General features: G+C 37.3%; 1 protein-coding gene across 1 annotated transcript in view; it reads left to right on the top strand.

Moving 5' to 3' along the window:
• The first annotated feature begins 5,096 nt into the window (after positions 1 to 5,096).
• The window catches only part of LOC129939681 (mucin-5AC), a 56,443-nt gene continuing 43,273 nt past the window's right edge, over positions 5,097 to 18,266 (top strand). The window contains exon 1 of the mRNA XM_056047788.1: positions 5,097 to 5,233. Within this exon, the coding sequence (XP_055903763.1) occupies positions 5,147 to 5,233 (87 nt within the window). The 5' untranslated portion in view covers positions 5,097 to 5,146. The remainder of the gene's footprint in view (positions 5,234 to 18,266) is intronic.

Genomic DNA, 18,266 nt, shown 5'->3' with positions numbered 1-18,266 from the left:
AAAGCTATGTATTTATTCATTAAATGAGTATACATTAAGTGAAAAAATATTACTTTTCGCCAAACAAAAATTTCTTCAAATGAAGTTTAAATGTTGATTTGGTGCTTAAAGAAAATTTGAGATATTACTATTAAATGATAATTAGAAGTAATATTTAAGGTTTTTGATGTTAAAAAAGCGTAGCCACCATAATTCAGTAACAAATGTTGCACTGTGGCGTATGAGTACTTTTTTGTATAAATATTTGTATGATAATAACTCAAGCCATTAGCACACCGAAGGAACAACTACAAACTGCTTCAAACAAGCTCATTACCTTAGCAGATCGTAATGAACTTGTCGTCAATGTCCAAAAAAACAAACATGTCCTCTTTACTAGGAATAAGAAATCTCCCACATAGACCCTCGTTTGATAAATGGTATACCGCTTAATAGAACTAATTATTTGTGTCTTATCCAACAAACATGCCACTTCGACCTTATTCACATGTTTCCATTGGTAATAGATAGGGTCTATAAACCTATATTGCAAACTGACGATATATCTTGGTCATTAGACACATACTTACATATGGAGTAGCAGTATGGTGTAAAGTAATTTTTAATAGATGAAATAATTAACTTTTAAACTGAAGGATCACAAGAATATGAACTACTAGCTATCAAAGAAGCTCTCACTTGGCTTTGGAAAAATGTATTATGGACTACCGATACACGCATCTTTTCATTGGACTCTGTCTCGTTAAATTCGCTAATACCCCGAAACTGCTGATCATCTTTTGTGGAGATTGCCAAACAGTTCAAAATGTACTTTATTTGGATTCCGGGTCATGCAAACATTCCAGGAAATTGCAAAGCATTTCAACTTGCACGAAATAGAACAACCTTACCTTTCATGGGCAACAAATCCAACATCGGTATACCCTTATCTATTTGTAAACTTATTCCTAAGAATGATACCATAAAGAAAGCAAACCACAGATGATCTTATGCAACTACTTTCTGAACATTGCAATGACAGGGAAGATAGAGCGTGGCAAGGCGTTCCACATTCGCGTAGTACGGCTAAAAAATGAATCTTTGTATTTCATATAGTATGGCTGAAGTTGGGCTCAAGGGTGAACTGATCGGCATTCCTAGAAGCGAGGGCATTGCGGTTAAATTGCTTAAGGGGAGGAATGCAACTGGCTATTTCACTGTAGCATAGTCCGTTAAAAAAGGGTGACGCAAGAAACCTTGCGTCGATGTTTGAGTGATGTAAACGAGTTGATGTTGTTAATGTCACCAATCATTTTAAAAGCTCTTTTTTGAATATTGTCCAAGAGTCTTAATAAGTTACTGGAGCACCAGCCCAGAGATGTGAGTTATACTTAAGTTTCGGACGTATATAGGTTTTCTAGATTGTAGCCAGATCACACGGAGAGAAAAATTTCTTGCAAGGCCTCAAAAAGACTAGAAAAAATCGCGTATGTTATCGCTCCACAAAAGGTGGTTGTTGATACCATTCCGAGGATGTAGTGATTTTCCGTTTCGTTGATGCAAGTGCCACTCACAGATAGTGGCAAACAGGGTTTATCTCGCTTTAGCTATACAAGACAGCATTGCGTTTTCGAAGCATTAAATTCCACACGATTGTGTATTCCCCATTGTACAATGCTGTGTAGGTCGGAATTTAATGAGCTAATCATATTTTGCAGTTGCAGTTCCACATGCGAAGAGGAGGGTTGTAAGCCTGGAAACGAATATGAAGAGCTAACAGTGCTATCGCCAGCGAAACAATGTATTGGATTAGAAGTTGCAGACAGGATCATTAGTAAAAATAAGAAAGAGTGTTGGAGATGAAACAGAGCCTTGGGGAACACCAGTATTTATTTTGTGGTTTTCAGACTTGAGTGCATCCAATACAACTTGTATTGAACGATTTGAAAGGTAGTTTCTAATCCAATGAAGGAGGGATTCGATAAGAGAGCCTGATCCCAAACACTATCAAATGCTTTTAATATCAAGTTCAATAATCTCACTTTCTCCAAAACGATGTTACGATTTGTTCCACTGTTCAGTGAGATAAACCATGAGATCACCAGTGGACCTATTGCTACGAAAGCCGTATTGTCGGTCATTAAGAAGCTTTCGATCTTCGAGATATTTCTTGAGCTGATAATTAATCAGCGTTTCCATGACCTTGGAAAGAGTGGACGTTAGTGCAATCGTCGGTAATTAGATGGTGAGGCAGAAACGCGATTTGCGAAAAAAGATTTGCACTATAGAATCTCTAACTCGCTCAAGTACAGGCGCAGTCATAACACTCACTGGCAGCGTTGAATTGGCGGCGAACTGCCTAGCAAGGACATTAGCTTTCTCTAAAGAGCTAACAAATGGAGTGTCATTAACAACAAGCATAGGGACCGAGGAAGAGGAAGAATTCCTCATATTTCTTACAAATGACCAAACATTTTTACTGCTTTGGGAAATTACAGTATATTTTGCCGAAATTTTTGGTCATGTAAAAATTTGGTCATAGTGACCAGTTAAAGATCCTAACATAATTTTTGAGACTGTCTGAGTTGGCTTTCTCGTATTGCCAAACGGTTCTATTAGAAGCTTCTTCTTTAACTGGAGAGTTTTTACACGAGAAATTTGCTGATATGGCACAATAGTCAAATGTGCCTAGAGGAGATAGTACACTAATAGTGTATTTACCAGGGTCAGAGGTAAGAAACAAGTCAAGAGTGTTTTCTGCTCGACCTACTACGTCCGATCAATTGGTTTATAGCTAGTTGCATCTAGTTCATCGAGATCCATGTGGTATCGCAAAGGAACAACTATTGGTCTAAATGTGTTGGTTTTCTCGTCAATAGCACCTAAGCTTAACCGAACCATGAGCCTCCTCTCATTGGTGAAGGTAGCAGACCAGATAAAAACTAGCGCCTTCAAAAATATCATACATTTTTCAATAACATCGTTCTCTAATTTAATCTCTAATCTCTTAGGCTAACAATGGCAACAACAAAACTGAAGATCGTGCGCTTTCAATTGCTGTGCAAATTGTGATCAAGGTGATCAGATAAGAACGAAGGCAAGTTGATATTCTAGAACTAAGCCGTTTCGTTCCATAACATAACGTTCGAATAAACTGTGTTTGGTTCTTCATTTCCGCTAACAAAAATGAGTGGTTTCTGCTGTCTAAAACCCACTTTGGAAATAAGTTCTCAATGCTTTTTTTCTCAACGGTATTGAAGCTTAAAATTACTCATGTTGTTCCTTTGAGGAATGATACTAATGGAAAGAATTTTTAAAAATCAGAACTTTGTTTCTAATTGAGCAAGGAGAATGTATTTAGTTTCATAAAAGTTCGACTTGAAATAGCTCCATTAAAAATTTTGCTAGTACTGTTGATTGTTGATTGCCAAAAATTTTGCGTAAACAATCCATTGTTTAGTCGTCAGTGGCGGTATGACATGTTGTACCAATTTCCCGTAGCACAGAACGATAACACCTCACGCCATTATTTTAATCCAAACGCTAACCTTCAGCGAATGATTACACTTTTCTTGAAACCCCTACTTTTTCAAGACGTAGAAGTTTAATTCTTCCTTTTTTTATGAATTCGCATGATTCGTTTCCTCGGCTTCCTAACTTGTTTTTACTTGATGATAATGCCAAAACCATTTGAACTTGGGAGCTCATCAGGCTTGAAGATTATTTCAATAACGAAATACCAGTATTGGTAGGGATATTATTGTTAGTAACTGAAATCAGAATGAGCTATATTATCTAAAGTTTAGTTTTATGTAAACTTTCTTTTTTATGGATTCGGATTGATCTCTCTGAAAATATAGTAGAAACTTATATTTTATATTTTTTAAAGAAGCTTTCAATACATTTACTAACAATATTTAAATTTCTACAATTAATTAGACCCAATTAGACATTCTCTACAGTTACGTTAAATAATTCAATTAACTTACTTTTACTTTTTTTCTTATCTTTTTTCAAAAAACAAAAAATCAAACAAATCCCAACATTTTTCACTTTTCTTTTTGTCATGACTTTTAATTGAACAATCTTATTAAACAATCTTGACTAATTGCAAGTCTATAAAAAAAATCCATTAAACCATCATAAAACCAAGAGTGTCAAAATTGAACAAAATAAAAATAAAAATTAAGGAAAAAACCTAAAGCAAGTTACCTGGCTTCAACTTATCACTTCTCTCTCACTTTAAGCTCCATGAAAGACACCACCTCCTCCCGTAATTTACCTGTACCTGACGCTTGCTGGGAAATAATGTACATACATCTTCTATACCATCAGCTACCTATCCATAAAATTTTTATTTACTTTCTCGCATCTTTGCATTTGGAATCATCTTTATAGGAGACTTATAAACATTTCTTTTTTTTTATATTTCCAGAATTACATCGCTAACAGGGGAAGACATAAGGAATTAAGCGCCAGGCCAGAACATTGTACCAAGAGACTGAGAAGCTGTTGATGTTGATGTCGATTTGATGCTAAAGAGAATCTCCATCTCCATTTCCATGGTCTTCATGAAGAAGAAAATAATAATAAAATAAACTAGAACAGGAATGTCCGGTTCTTCAACAAAAGCTAAACGAGAAGAACGAAAACGAAGAGCCAGCTGCTAGAATACGTTTACACGCTCACACTCAACATATGGATGAACTAACTTTATGATAAAAACAAAAAACACAACATAAAATCCATTCTTGGAAGCTTGAAGCTCTTAATTTGTGAAGCATACAGTGAATTTTTAGTACCGGAAAATCGAGGAATAAAGATTGAGATTCAACTCTCGCTACTTTTTTGTGTGTTGTCTTAAAGTGACAATATTTGAAGAAGAAGAAGAATAAGAAGACAAAAATCCGTTGAAAGGGAAAAGTTGCAGTTGCACAAATGTAACAAGCCAAGAGTCATAAAGATACATACCTTAAAACCAAGGAATTCCATAGAAATGATATAGAAACAAAGTTCTTTGATTTTTAACGACTTTTAAGGAAATAACTCCATAAATGTGGGTGTAAAAACTTAACATCAAGTGAAACAAATTAGTTTTGAAATTTATATTATTGAATCGCGAAAACAGTTAAAGAATTGAAGAGTTAAATTTGCTTCATCAGACATCATGGATACAGTTTACGGAACGAAGAAGTATTTTCAGAGCTTATCAGCTGGGAGTGACATTTATAGATCTTCAGCTTGCAGAGCAATGGTGAGTAGAGAATTTAAGATTTTATAAGCTTTCTATCAGAAAAGGTGAACAATAGCTAGTGCTTCAAAAACCTTCTCAAATCAGTATCTTCTTTTGGGGGGTTAACAGTAATTGAATGTGTTTATTTTTTTTTATGACTTAAGAACAATGCCTTTTGCTGCACGAGAAGTGATAATCTCCAATTTCAGACCTATTTTACATACAAAAATATGTACAAATGCCTTATTCCTTAAGGCCCTTGGTTCTAAATAATATTCTTAAATTCCTTCTACTGTTCAAAGTTTTTATTTCTAAGGATCTTTAATATGGAACTTTGTATTTGGAAACGTTACAGAATCTATAAAACATTTTGCATACAAACGTTGACAGGAGTTGAGGATGCTGCTTCTACACCACTTTCAGTTGATGGTCCATCAGAAGAAGGTGCCTCAGACCCAGTTGGTCCCTCAGTAGAACCCGATCCTTCTGGAGAAGATGGGAGTTCAGAAGATGATGGGGCTTCTGAAGATGAAGGTGCATCGGAAGAATTTGGTGCATCAGAAGCATTTGGTGCATCAGAGGAGTTGGGTGCTTCAGAAGAATTTGGTGCTTCAGAAGAATTTGGTGCATCAGAAGATGATGGAGCATCAGAAGAATTTGGTGCATCTGAAGAAGCTGGTGCCTCAGAAGAATTTGGTGCATCAGAAGATGATGGTGCCTCTGAAGAGGATGGTGCATCAGTAGAATTTGGTGCTTCAGATGAATTTGGTGCATCGGAAGAATTTGGTGCATCTGAAGAAGCTGGTGCCTCTGAAGAAGATGGTGCATCAGAAGAATTTGGTGCCTCTGAAGAGGGTGGTGCATCAGAAGAATTTGGTGCTTCAGATGAATTTGGTGCATCGGAAGAATTTGGTGCCTCTGAAGAAGATGGTGCCTCTGAAGAATTTGGTGCCTCTGAAGAAGATGGTGAATCAGAAGAATTTGGTGCCTCTGAAGAAGATGGTGCATCAGAAGATGGTGGTGCATCAGAAGATGATGGTGCATCAGAAGAAGATGGTGCAGCAGATGAACTTGGTGCTTCAGAAGAATTTGGTGCATCAGAAGAATTTGGTGCATCTGAAGAAGATGGTGCATCAGAAGAATTTGGTGCATCTGAAGAATTTGGACCTTCGGTAGTTTTAGAAGAAGCTGGTCCTGTAGTTGTTTTATTGTTTTCATCTTCAGCAGCTAATTGGTCAAGAATTCGTTCGACAATTCTCGATTCAGTGCGGAATCTTTTCATAGCTGCTTGTACAGCAATATTTTTACCGACATTTTCTAAGCCAGCTCTCAGAATTTCCCTTCTTATCTTAGCCATTGCACCAGGAGCTGAAAGTAGAGGTACCAAATCTTGACGAATTTCGCCAGCACACTTGCGTAATGCTCTGATATCGCGTGCCTTCAATTCAGCACATCGACCAACTTGGGCAATTAGTTTGTTCATTGGTTCACGATAGCGTTTTGTAGTATCAGCAGTCTTATGTTGCAAATCCTCAAGGGTTGCAATGATTTTATGTGTTGCCTTATCAACGGATTTTGATGTTTTGGCTGCGAGTTTATTGATAAGTTCTTGACCTTTTTGTTTGGTTTCTTCACTGGCATTGTCGAGTTTTTTGCTAGCTTGTTTTGCCCATTCTTGGATAGTATCGTTCTTTTTTCCTTCGATTTGTTTGATTCCTTTTTCTACCTTCTTAGCGGCCACTTCAGTTGCTTCCAAAGCACCTCTAGTGTTATCTTGAATGTGTTGTAGAGTCTTTTGAGCTTGCTGAAGAGCTCCCTTTAACAGGGCATTGCGGATATTGTGTATGTTCTCCCGAATTGACTTTGCTACTGCTCCAGCTGCGTCAGCAATACGTCCAGCAATACCAACATTAACTCCAATAACACCCTTAGCCATTCCAGTTGCTGCATGAATTGCTCCTTGAGCAGCACCACTAGCGCCTTCAGCAATACCAGATGCAATAGATCCTGCGGTCCCAGCTAAACCAGATGCAACAGATCCAGCTTTATCTGTAAGGTCCTGAGCAATGGAACCAGCATTACGAATTCCTTCACTAATTGCCTCAAAGAATTGTGGTTCAGCTTTGACCGTTTGTTGAGTGGCAATAGCCAAACAAATAAGTATTATTGAAATTAATTTCATAATTAAACTAGAAGTTCAAGGAAGCTAGTGCGGAAAGCAAGATAATCTTGAACTGATTGATAAGGATCAATTTGGATGGCTTTATATATGAACATTTTGTAATGGTCAGCATTGGTTTGACGTAAGCTACGGCAGTAGATTCTGCACTTGTTTAAATATGACAGGCAGTTTGTTTTCAAGAAAAGTAATTTCAATAACAATAATGGCAGATGGTTTTTGTTAGTTTAAGCGACTAATAATACAATAGCACCTAACTACGTGTTTTCTGAAAGTCAGGGTCAGTCGTCAGTCATTGTATTCTTTGTAAGTTAAATAAAACTTGTTCGCGTGTTTACGCTTTTAACACATTTCAGGCTTTCGTTGTGAAAATACAACGTCATAAGTCTTAAGTCTAGATAATTCTTTTCTATAAAATAAGAAAATAGAAAATCAGGCCCGAGAAGACTATAAGAAAAAATATTACAAAGGCGTGCCATTTCATTATAGGATATAATATTTTAGACTCCATTGAATGGAGAAATGATTAACTCCATTTGATAATTGGAACCAACACCTATTCAAATGGGCAATCTTATGGTTTTATACACTCTCAGGAAGGGATTAAAAACATGGTATTTTTCAGAAATAAAATCCAAGAACATATAGAAACATTAATGGCATACCGCTGAAAAAAGAGGAATGCTGAAATAAGCTGTTTTACGGCTTTAATTTATAACGTTGTCAGTTCTGTTTATTCGAGTCCCGTTGTATAGGACCTCGTTGGAGTAGTAATGCACGAGAGAAGATTCGGCTGTTCGATATAAGCCGGTACAGCGTCGTAAACACTGCCGCTCGAACACCTGAAACTTCTCCATCTAGGAAGGGGCAACATTGAACCACACAGGACAACTATAAACGATCATCGGCCGTATGAGGGCCATGTAGCAAATTACCTTCACTCTGGGGTCAAGCCGACTGCTGTAAAACAGCCGTTTTGTCAGAGCGAAGGCTCCTTTGGCCCTGGTCAGAGCAACATTTATATGTCTGTCGAAATATAAATACTGATCTAACCAGATACCGAGGTACTTCACTACACTTTTGCTCGCTAATGGCTGCCCGTGAAGATCAACGATGACCATCTTGCGCCAATTTTTACACGTATCCCTCGTGGCCCTAGCCAACGGAGTCCGGAACAGAATTGTCTCTGACTTCTGGACATTTATTTTCAGTTTCCAGTCGTCGCATTGTTGCTGAATCTTGTCGAAATCACGCTGCAAGTGAATTCTAATAACCTCAACCTTTCGGGCCGTTCTGTACGCAATTAGATCGTCGGCGTATGCAATTGCCTTTGTAAGACTATCAACCAGATCGCTGGCTGGTGTAAATACTGAAGAGAATCGGCGAATTCACCGCTCCCTGTTGAAGACTATTTTAAATTGAGAATGTTGTGGTAAAAGTTAAATTGACACTTTTGACAACAAACTTTCTACCATTAAGCATATCATAAAGTATATACAACAATGGCTTGCTTATGCCAAGTCTGATCAGTTTTAGGTAAAGACCCTCTAACCATACGGTGTCCAAGGCCTTTTCCAAATCAACCAGAACAGCACCTGTGCATTGTTGTTTTGATTTATTCCATTGAACCCGAACTGTTTATCCGGAATTAGTTTGTTGTCCGCAGCCCACTTAGTCAAAGCACTGTTAATGATCTTTTCGAAAAGTTTGCTGATGCTTGGAAGAAGACTTATCGACCGAAGATTTGACTGCTTAGAGTTGTCCTTTCCCTTTTTCGGGAGAGGATGAACCACAGCAGTCTTCCAATGCATTGGAAAATATGCATTATTCAGTGCATTGTTGAAGAGTGTGGTGTAAATGTCAATTGCTTCCATCGGTAAATGTCTTAGTACAACGTTGTGTATACCATCGACACCCGCTGACTTTTTGTTTTTTATTGAATTGAAGATGAGCTGAAACTCAACCTTCGTTACTATCAAGGGACCTGGTCCCGTTTGCTTGGCGATTATGGCATTTGCCAAGGAATCGTCATTGAACCGCATGAAACCGCGGTTCTCAGATCGCCATTGTGTCATATCATTTCGAAGGTAAAAGTGATTAAGTAGAGCTCTATTTTCCAGGTCGTGGTTTGGGCAAATCCAAACATTCACCTTGTACACTTGCTGGAAAACAGCTCCTTCCGCCTATATAAAAGTCATCTTTAAAGATGGCTTCTTCTAGATCTACTTGCGCTGTCCTGAGTACTTTCCTGTTCTCTTTAGTTTTTTGAAGTTTCAGACTCGGAAGGACAATATTTTTTTTTTTCCTGAATATCTTGTTGATTTTGAGGAACATACTAGGGTCACTGGAATTAACGGACCGGATTTTGCGGTCCCAGTACTTGTTAATTGATAACCTGTAGTTCTTCTTAGTCAACAGATTGACATGTTTTATTGTCGACTTCAGTGTCCTAACCTCCAAGTCGTGTGGGTCTGTAAGTCATCCGTACAAGTTTTTGTAAGCGTCCATTTGGTCTGGTTCTTTGTACTTTGGTATTGTCCGTTCCATCGTTCGTGTTATTGTTTCGTCCAATGTTGGATAATTTTTGTATTTGTCAGGTTTCTTTTGTTTGGTGGGTCTATGTCACTCGAACGAAATTCTCTTGCTAGGGCATTGGTGAAACGAGTCCAACGCATCTTACTGTAATTGTAAGAGTGCGTTGCAACGTATTCCTCCAACTCCACGCGTTCGTTTGGAATCTGCATTACAGCAGCCAGTCCGCAGTGATCACTATCGTACTCGACTGTCTGTAAGCAGTTTCGAGGGTGATTACCCACTTTGTCTGTTACTGTCAGTCTGGTGTCGTACAGCAAAAGATCAAGAAAGGAGCCGCAGGTCGACGCCATATTCAACGCTGTAAAGATTCATCAAATTAAAAAGATGGTTACCTCTGGGATTACTATATTGATTTCCTTAATCTTCATGTTTTGCGTTCAAATCACCGGCCAAGACGAAATAGTTTTCTTCCAAGCTCAGTTTAAGTTCCTAAAAAGAATCTCGAGTTCTGAAGCAAAGTAAGTAACCTGCGGAGCTCCAGCCGCATAAGCCACAATCATTCATGCCTTTTCGTATAAAGAGAGCGACACAACGCACTAACCATCATGCTACGGGTACTACTACTACTGATGGTAAAACTGAAAACTTAAAACCTTACGTGAAGCAAGTTTGATAAATCTTTTCCGAACTTTTTTAATCCTAAAGATACTTGATCGAGTAAAAGGGTTCCATATAATGCAACAATACTCCAGCCAATCTCTAACAAGGCCTAGATAAAGGCTTTTTTATAGTATATGGACCTTCAAAAGACTTCGAACTTCTAGAAATAATCAATATCAATATTCTAATAATTTCAAACTTCAAGTTGCAATTCTTTTTTAATTCAAACAAGTAAAGCTGAATACATCCAAAAATTGAGGTTGTAAACTAAGCTAAATAAGTTTTTGAGGAAACTTGGTCTATTAACGTCAGTCAATAACTAAGCCCCTTAAAACTTTTTATAATATTTTTAGAGTTATTGCCTTAGGCGAATCTATTTTTTTGTTTTTGTAAAGCAAATTAAGGTCAATGACTACTTTAAAAACTGCAGCAAAGCTTTAAACAACGTTCAATAAAAATATTACGATTTTTGAGTGAATCACAAATTTATTGATACAATTTATTTTGTTAACATAATTTCTTATGTTGTGAGAACTTATTTGCCCTTTGATTTAGAAATCACGCTTATCCTGAAGCTTGTTTAGCAATTCCAGCAATAGCATCACTGCCAGCCTTTATAACTCCTGTAGCAATTCCCGTGGCTGTATCGATTCCAGTTTTAGCAATACCACTACCAGTCTTAGCAATACCCGATACAACAGACCCTGCTGTCTCAGCAACTCCTGAAGCAACAGATCCAGCAGCATCAGCTACACCCGAAGCTACAGATCCGGCTGTATTTACAGCTTCTTCAACAGCAGATGCTGCACTTCGAACGCCATTAGCAATGTCATCAGCTATAATTGGTCCAGCAGTGGCTTGTTGGAGGCAAACGATCAAGCAAAGGGCAACAACTGGAGCTACTTTCATGGCTCTAAGGTTTAGTCTTCTATAATATGATCAACTGCAAGAAAAGGTTATTAGTTTGTAACTGATGATAATAAGATAATTTGGGAGGGCTTTTATATGATGAATTGAGATGATGCATGGAGAATGAAGTAAGAGTTATTTAAGAATGAAAATAAAAATGACTGTAATGTAAATATTGGTTGTCTGAGTAAACACGAATGCACAAGTGGTTTTGTATACCTAGACTATGACTTTACACACCTTAGCTATGAATGTACCAACTATTTTTTTTCTAAATTCCATATATGGCGCATTTAAAGTGCCATTTTCATCTTAAAACGTTATTGATCTTGGTAGGAATTTTCAATGTCATAAAATGGTGTGATCTATACCAATATTGACATTGATAGGTTTTTTTTTTTTTTTATTGAATATTCGTGCCTACCTATATCTGATATGTACCTTAAGAAGGTAGCTAAGATTTGTTCATAAATTAATAGACTATGTATCTCAACAGTCCGTCGAAAACTAGGGCCTAGTGACTTACAACTCTCAACCATTCCTGTGTGCAAGTAATGTTGTCAGAGGTGGAGGGGACCTACAGTTTAAAGCTGAATCCGAACGGATTATTTGAGAAAGCACTTCTCATGACAAGAATTACTCATGGAGAATTTGTCAATTCCTCGCAAAAGACAGAAGCCGTCAAATACACTTAAGATGTCGCATGACAGTCCTACGCTCGCCCTAACCATCACTCCACGGATACTACCAAGTCTTGTAAATCGTTTAAAACTATAATAATTGCCATTTTTTCAAAATTAAAACCAGTCCACCAAAACACCGTCGTCGGTATCATTTTGACAAACATAATCAAATCATGCTTTCCACACTATATTCGTGTGACATAAGTGAGTCACCAATCACACATTATTTTAAAAACTTTTCTTTGATAGTATATCGAAGAGGCTTAAGCAGGCTACTTGAGAACTAACCCAGAGATTTAAGTTATAATCAAGCTTTGGACATTTATAAGTTTTGTAGATCGTAGAAATACCAAAAGGTTCTCACTTCATTCCTCAAGCTTTCATATTCTGAGATTTTATAAATAAGAACTACCTCATTACTAAAAAATTTCTCACGAGGCTGCTTAGGGTGGCATATAACTGAAATGTTCAATTTACCTGATTTTGGTGCTCGTGCAAGAAAAGTTAGTAATCATTGAACTTTAGCGATCTGTCGAAAGAGTAGATCATTTCCAATGACACTCCCTGATAAAGCCTATTTGCTTGCGTCACAGTTTGATGTTAATTCGCTGCTACCAATGAGTGACCTGACTTATCCAGTACTTGTAAGCGTGAAGAATTTTATGGGACGAATTTTCTTTCGCACTCGTACAGTTACTAAAGTACTTGATGATCTCGATATTCACAAATTCGCTGTCCCGTATAGTACCTTCGCTATTTTCGTGAAGAGGTGTTCTTCAGCCTGTCCCTGAAATAGGCAAATCTTCTCCCCCTTATAATTGGCGTCCAATTGCATTTACGCCCCTTCTTTAAAAGGTCATGAAAACGTTCACCAATTTTCAGATTAGTTAAAATCTTGAAGAGCGATAGCTTCTTAATGATAAAGATTATTTCTATTATATTCTACCTTTCAAACTGTTCAATGCAAGTTGTATTGGATGGTTTCAGGTTTGATTATCACAAAATAAACGCTGGTGTGCCACAGAGCTCCATTTTGTCTTCGAAACTCTTTTTTATTTTAATAAATGATTTTTCGCCTCAAACTTCTAACCCGCACTTAATTGTTCCGCTGATGACTTCAAATAAATGCAAACACTTCAAAAAAATGCAAAGAGTAAGAAAGAATGCAAGGACTGTAAAAGAATGAAGTGATTGCACTCAATTGATTGCATTCAAAAGATTATCGAAAAAATTATTTCTATGATTTACAAATTTGAAGTCCTAATCTGTAGATGAATTCAATGAATGCAATCTTCATATTATAGTCATAAAAGATTTCAATCCTAAAAAATTGCATTGCTGCACAGAAGCCGGTCTGTCAGTTCCTATATTTTGGTCAGATTTTCAGCTTGAATCTAGATTTAACAAGAAATCCTATGGTCAAAAAAATATATCATGATATCGAGGATATTGATAAGTTATAAAAAAGGGCTAAAGAAACCGTAACAAAATTTTTTGGATCAAAAGCTAAATTTTATCTTTAGGAAATGCGTAGTATTCACAGATATACTATTATTTATTCATAAGAAGAAAAATAATCAAATTTTAAGACCAAATATTTTTATTCAAACAATTCACATTAAAGTTTTTTTGACAGCATATTTTTTTAAGTTTGACCAATTTTTGTTAAGTTAAAATAAATTTTGAAAATTTTCTTATCTGTTTTAAATTTAATGAACATTATTCATTATTTATTCTTGGTCTTTTTCTTGGTCCTGATCTTCCTTGTCTTGTTCTCCAGATTGTTCTTCGGATTGCTCTTCAGATTGTTTTTCTTCTTCTTGACCTTGACCTTCTTCTGATTGATCATCGACATCTTTTTCGGGGTTTTGCTCCTTGTTCTGCTGTTCTCGGGCTACCAATTGATCAAGAATAGCTTCAACTTGTTTACTCTGATTACGGAACTGATTAATAGCGTTCTTAACACGGATGTCCTTGACAATATTTTGTCCAGCTGCCTTTAACAATTGAGCCTTGACAGATGCCAATGCTCCTGGAGCTGATGCTAATGGTCCTAAATCTTTTTGAATTGCAGCACCACACTTAACCAATTCACGAATTTGTGTAACCTTCAATTCTGAGCATTTTCCAACTTGTTCAATCAATTGATTCATAGGTTCATGATATTTAGCTGCTGTTGCATTAGCCTTCTCTTGTAATTCCTCTAAAGTTTCCAAAACATTATCGGATGCTTTTTTGATATCTTCAGAACGAGCACTGGCAAAGGCATTAATAAGATCTTCACCCTTTTCTTGAGTTTCGGGACTGGCATTGGCAAGTTTGCTCTTGGCTTTTTCAGCCCATTGTGCAATCAATTCGGTCTTTTTGTCTTCGACTTCGATGAGTCCTTCTTGGGCGTTCTTAGCAGCAACTTCAGAAGCTTGCAAAACTCCTCTAGTGTGGTCTTGGATCTTTTGTAGAGATGATTGAGCATTTTGAAGAGCACCCTTGAGAGCACGGTTTTGGACCTTTTGAATGTTTTCACCAATAGCCTTAGCTACCGAAGCAGCTTTGTCTGCCATGCCAGATGCAATACCAGTTCCAATGCCAATTGCTCCCTTAGCCATTCCAGTTGCAGCTCCAATAGCACCTTGAGCGGCACCACTAGCACCTTGGGCGATTCCGGAGGCAATGTTTCCAGCAGTTTGGGCTGCACCTGATGCAGCTGATCCTGCAGCATCGGCAGCTCCTTCAGCAATTGAACCTGCTTTTCGGATACCGTCGGAAATGCCATCGAAGATTGATGCTCTTGCTGAAACTTGGTGAATGCTTACAGCCAAGCAGAGGACGAGAATTGGAGCTACTTTCATGATGATTTACTGAAGTTCTTAGAGAAACGTAAGTTAATATCAAACTGTGATCGATTGAGGTGCTGGCTTCAGTTTTTATAGGAGGTTGTAAAGGTCGGATGATGTGCAGATGAGAATAGAAAACTTCCTTTTCAACTGTGTAAACATTGTTAATCTAAGCAAATATTGTTGCAAGCAAGTCGTTAAGACAATCATGTGTATTCTAAGCTCAAGGCCTTGATATAGCAGATCTGGTTCATATTATATTTATTTTGTTTAACAATAGCTGCACGTGGTCAGTACTCTGATAGATGTTTACAATGTCACACCAAGCTTTTATTGTTATTCAGAAATCATATTGATTCAGCTTTTTCGACTGACAAGTCTGATGCAGCAGTTTTTACGTTGTTTGCAAAAAGTTCTATATTCCCTGCCTGAAGTTCAATTTAATCCAATAGCCATAGTAAAATTATTAATCCCTTTCAAACCTCTCATTTTGTCGTCCACCATAGTACCTCGTACGCATACCGTCAGTCAAAGAAACAACTCCCAGAAGAAAACTGACCAAAAATCCAATCATGCTGCATTCCTGTTTGCCCTAGGCTAACAACTCCCGACAGTCCTATACTCGCAGACCTTTAAGATACATATATAGAAGAATGAGATAACCACAAAGTAAAGTATGCAAGATACTCCATGGAGGGTTCAATCTCCTCCGGATCAAACACCAACGTTTTCTTCAGAAACCAACCTTTGCAATCACTTCTTCCACCCAAGTTGATTTGCTAAGAGGCATAGCATCATCAGCTTCAGCAGTAGTAGAAGTGGAAGTGGCAGTCGAGTCAGTGTTAACTTTGACTAGTTTTGGGATTCATTTTGTTTGGGCTTCCTTTTCCTTCGTCTTTTCGTCTGACCTGCCCCGACCGGCGTTTTCATGATGTTTGCCTCTTCTGTATGTATTTTTGCCTTTCCCTGTCAGGAACTTGTTGTTAGTTAACTTATCTAGGTGATTTCATCTTCATGCTCTATGACGACAAGAAGGTTCCTTAAGCACCCTTATGATGCGACACAGCCAAGTGTAGGGGTATATACTCCATACATAAATCCTATTGCGGTTGTTTGTCTCGGTGCTGTGCAGTGCGGTGGTGAAACGGTCCTCCTCATCTTCCAGCCACTATACTCTGTTACTCGTGGCTTTACTGGCTGTGGGGATAAATGGATGGAATTTTTGGACCTAGGTTCCTCTTCTCTCTTAAATTAATTTACCCGAACCCCTCGAATATATTTCGCACGTTTTCTACAAACCTTTACAATTGAATTGAGTTGAGTTTCTGTTCGACGCAGAGTTTTGGTTCGGAGGTATAAACGAGGATTTTGCTAAGAGAATTTCAGGAAATTATTTATTTTGACGCTTGGTCTCTTGGCTTTGATGGAGGAACGAACCACCGAAGGATATAATCCCGGGTTAGGAATGGCGCTTTGTTAACCAAATTGGCTTTCTATACACTATGGGCACAAAGGTATTTTCTCACACTCTCCGCATCAAACGTGGTGTTATGTAAATTGCTATATGTAGCAGAGGATAGTGGAGGATAACCTAATGCTACAGATATATTGTTGATATTGTTTGAGGTAAATTGGAGAACATGCCGCAGACGCAGTGTCCATGAGCGTTCCTTTTGAAATTCTTCTTTTTTTATTTTGTTAAATGGACGTAGTGTGTGCATATTTATCGCGTTTAATCCCTAAATTTCTGCGTTAAGAGGCTATTTAGCTTGGATTGAAAAAATTGACGTGGAGATAATTTTTGACTTATGACGACGTGCTTAAGTTTTTACATTTTTTTATAGTAATTGAAGCATTCTTGGATTAATATTAAATTGTTAAATAACATAAACAATGGAGAAAGGAAAAACGTGAACAAATGCTGAGAGAAGATGATACACGAAATTAAGTTTTTGCTAAAAAATAAAATAATTACAAATTTCATGCTTTAAAATTCCATTAGAAAAAGTCTTAATGAATACGTTATGTGGCTAATTCAAACCAGCTAAATTTTTAATTCATAAAAACGCATACAAAAATGGACTATTGCCTTTGTCAGTGCGACTTTGGGTGCTCCTGAATTTCGGGTGATTTGGTATCGTTCTCTGAGTTTATTCGTCAGAGCAATCCGCTGTCTGCTTATGCAATGTTTCCAGGCAATGTTAGGCATTAGGCCCCAAGCTTGGAACGGTTTTCGGTTCATGCATATTGGCAGTGGGTGCACATAATATAGATGGGTTGACATCCCTCCTTAGCCGAATACTGACTATAGAATGTCTTGACATTAGAGTCTTCTTTGTGGAGAGATTTCGTATCATGCCCGACAGGTAGCCAATCATTTCCTGAACGCTCTTCATCAAGAAGGGCACTAAAGCAGTTCGTTCTTCAACGTTTCACTTCTGTCTTGTCTTTCTTGGATCGGAATTTCTGTTCCAGACTAACAGGAGGCCAGTCTCCTGAACACCTTTTTCAAGGTATGAATGAGCGTTTTGTAGTCTTTTGCGTTCATTTTACCTAATCCGACAGATCAAAGGAAGAAGTCGTCTTAACATATAAATTGTTTTCCATTACCATAAGGTAGGTTCCCACTTAGTTCGTCCGAGTCTCGACTTATGAGGAAGAGCAAGAAGACATATCCCACTTCTTATACCACTACCAAGCACTATGCCACACAAGAAACGAATTCAATAATATTGAAGAACTGGAAAACATTTGAGGAAACCGATTATTAGGCTTCTGGTTAAAGCCAGATAATCCATTGGTACTAGTATCATTGGTTTATATTTCATTTTTAGTAAAGTTCAATATTTCAGGGTATCACAATGCATCTACAGTGATTAAAATATCCAGCCCATATACCTTACCCTAACCTAACGAATTCATAGTCTAAACGTTATAACATCAAGTTTTTTGGAATATTGAAGAGAATATAAAAATTATTTTGGAAACGGTTATTTCTGAATTTGAGCACTGATGTTCTAAATTGCACAAATTTGGTAGTTTTAGGAGAGAGTACAATAATTTTCCTTCCTGACAAGTTTTGTCCAAAACAATTTTACAGAACAACAGTTTCTGCCTTAAAATCTTGGTAAAAAACCTAATACGTCAAAATTCTTTAAAGAACAGAATTATCCATTTTCCGATTTCAAAAGTAAACGTAAATAAAACACATATTTGTTTTTCATGATATTTCTTTTTATTTTAAAGTTTGGAAG

Source organism: Eupeodes corollae, chromosome 1 (assembly GCF_945859685.1).
Source record: "Eupeodes corollae chromosome 1, idEupCoro1.1, whole genome shotgun sequence".
Lineage (NCBI taxonomy): Eukaryota > Metazoa > Arthropoda > Insecta > Diptera > Syrphidae > Eupeodes > Eupeodes corollae.
Note: the sequence above shows the minus strand (reverse complement) of the source record. Positions and strands in the feature narration are given on the sequence as shown.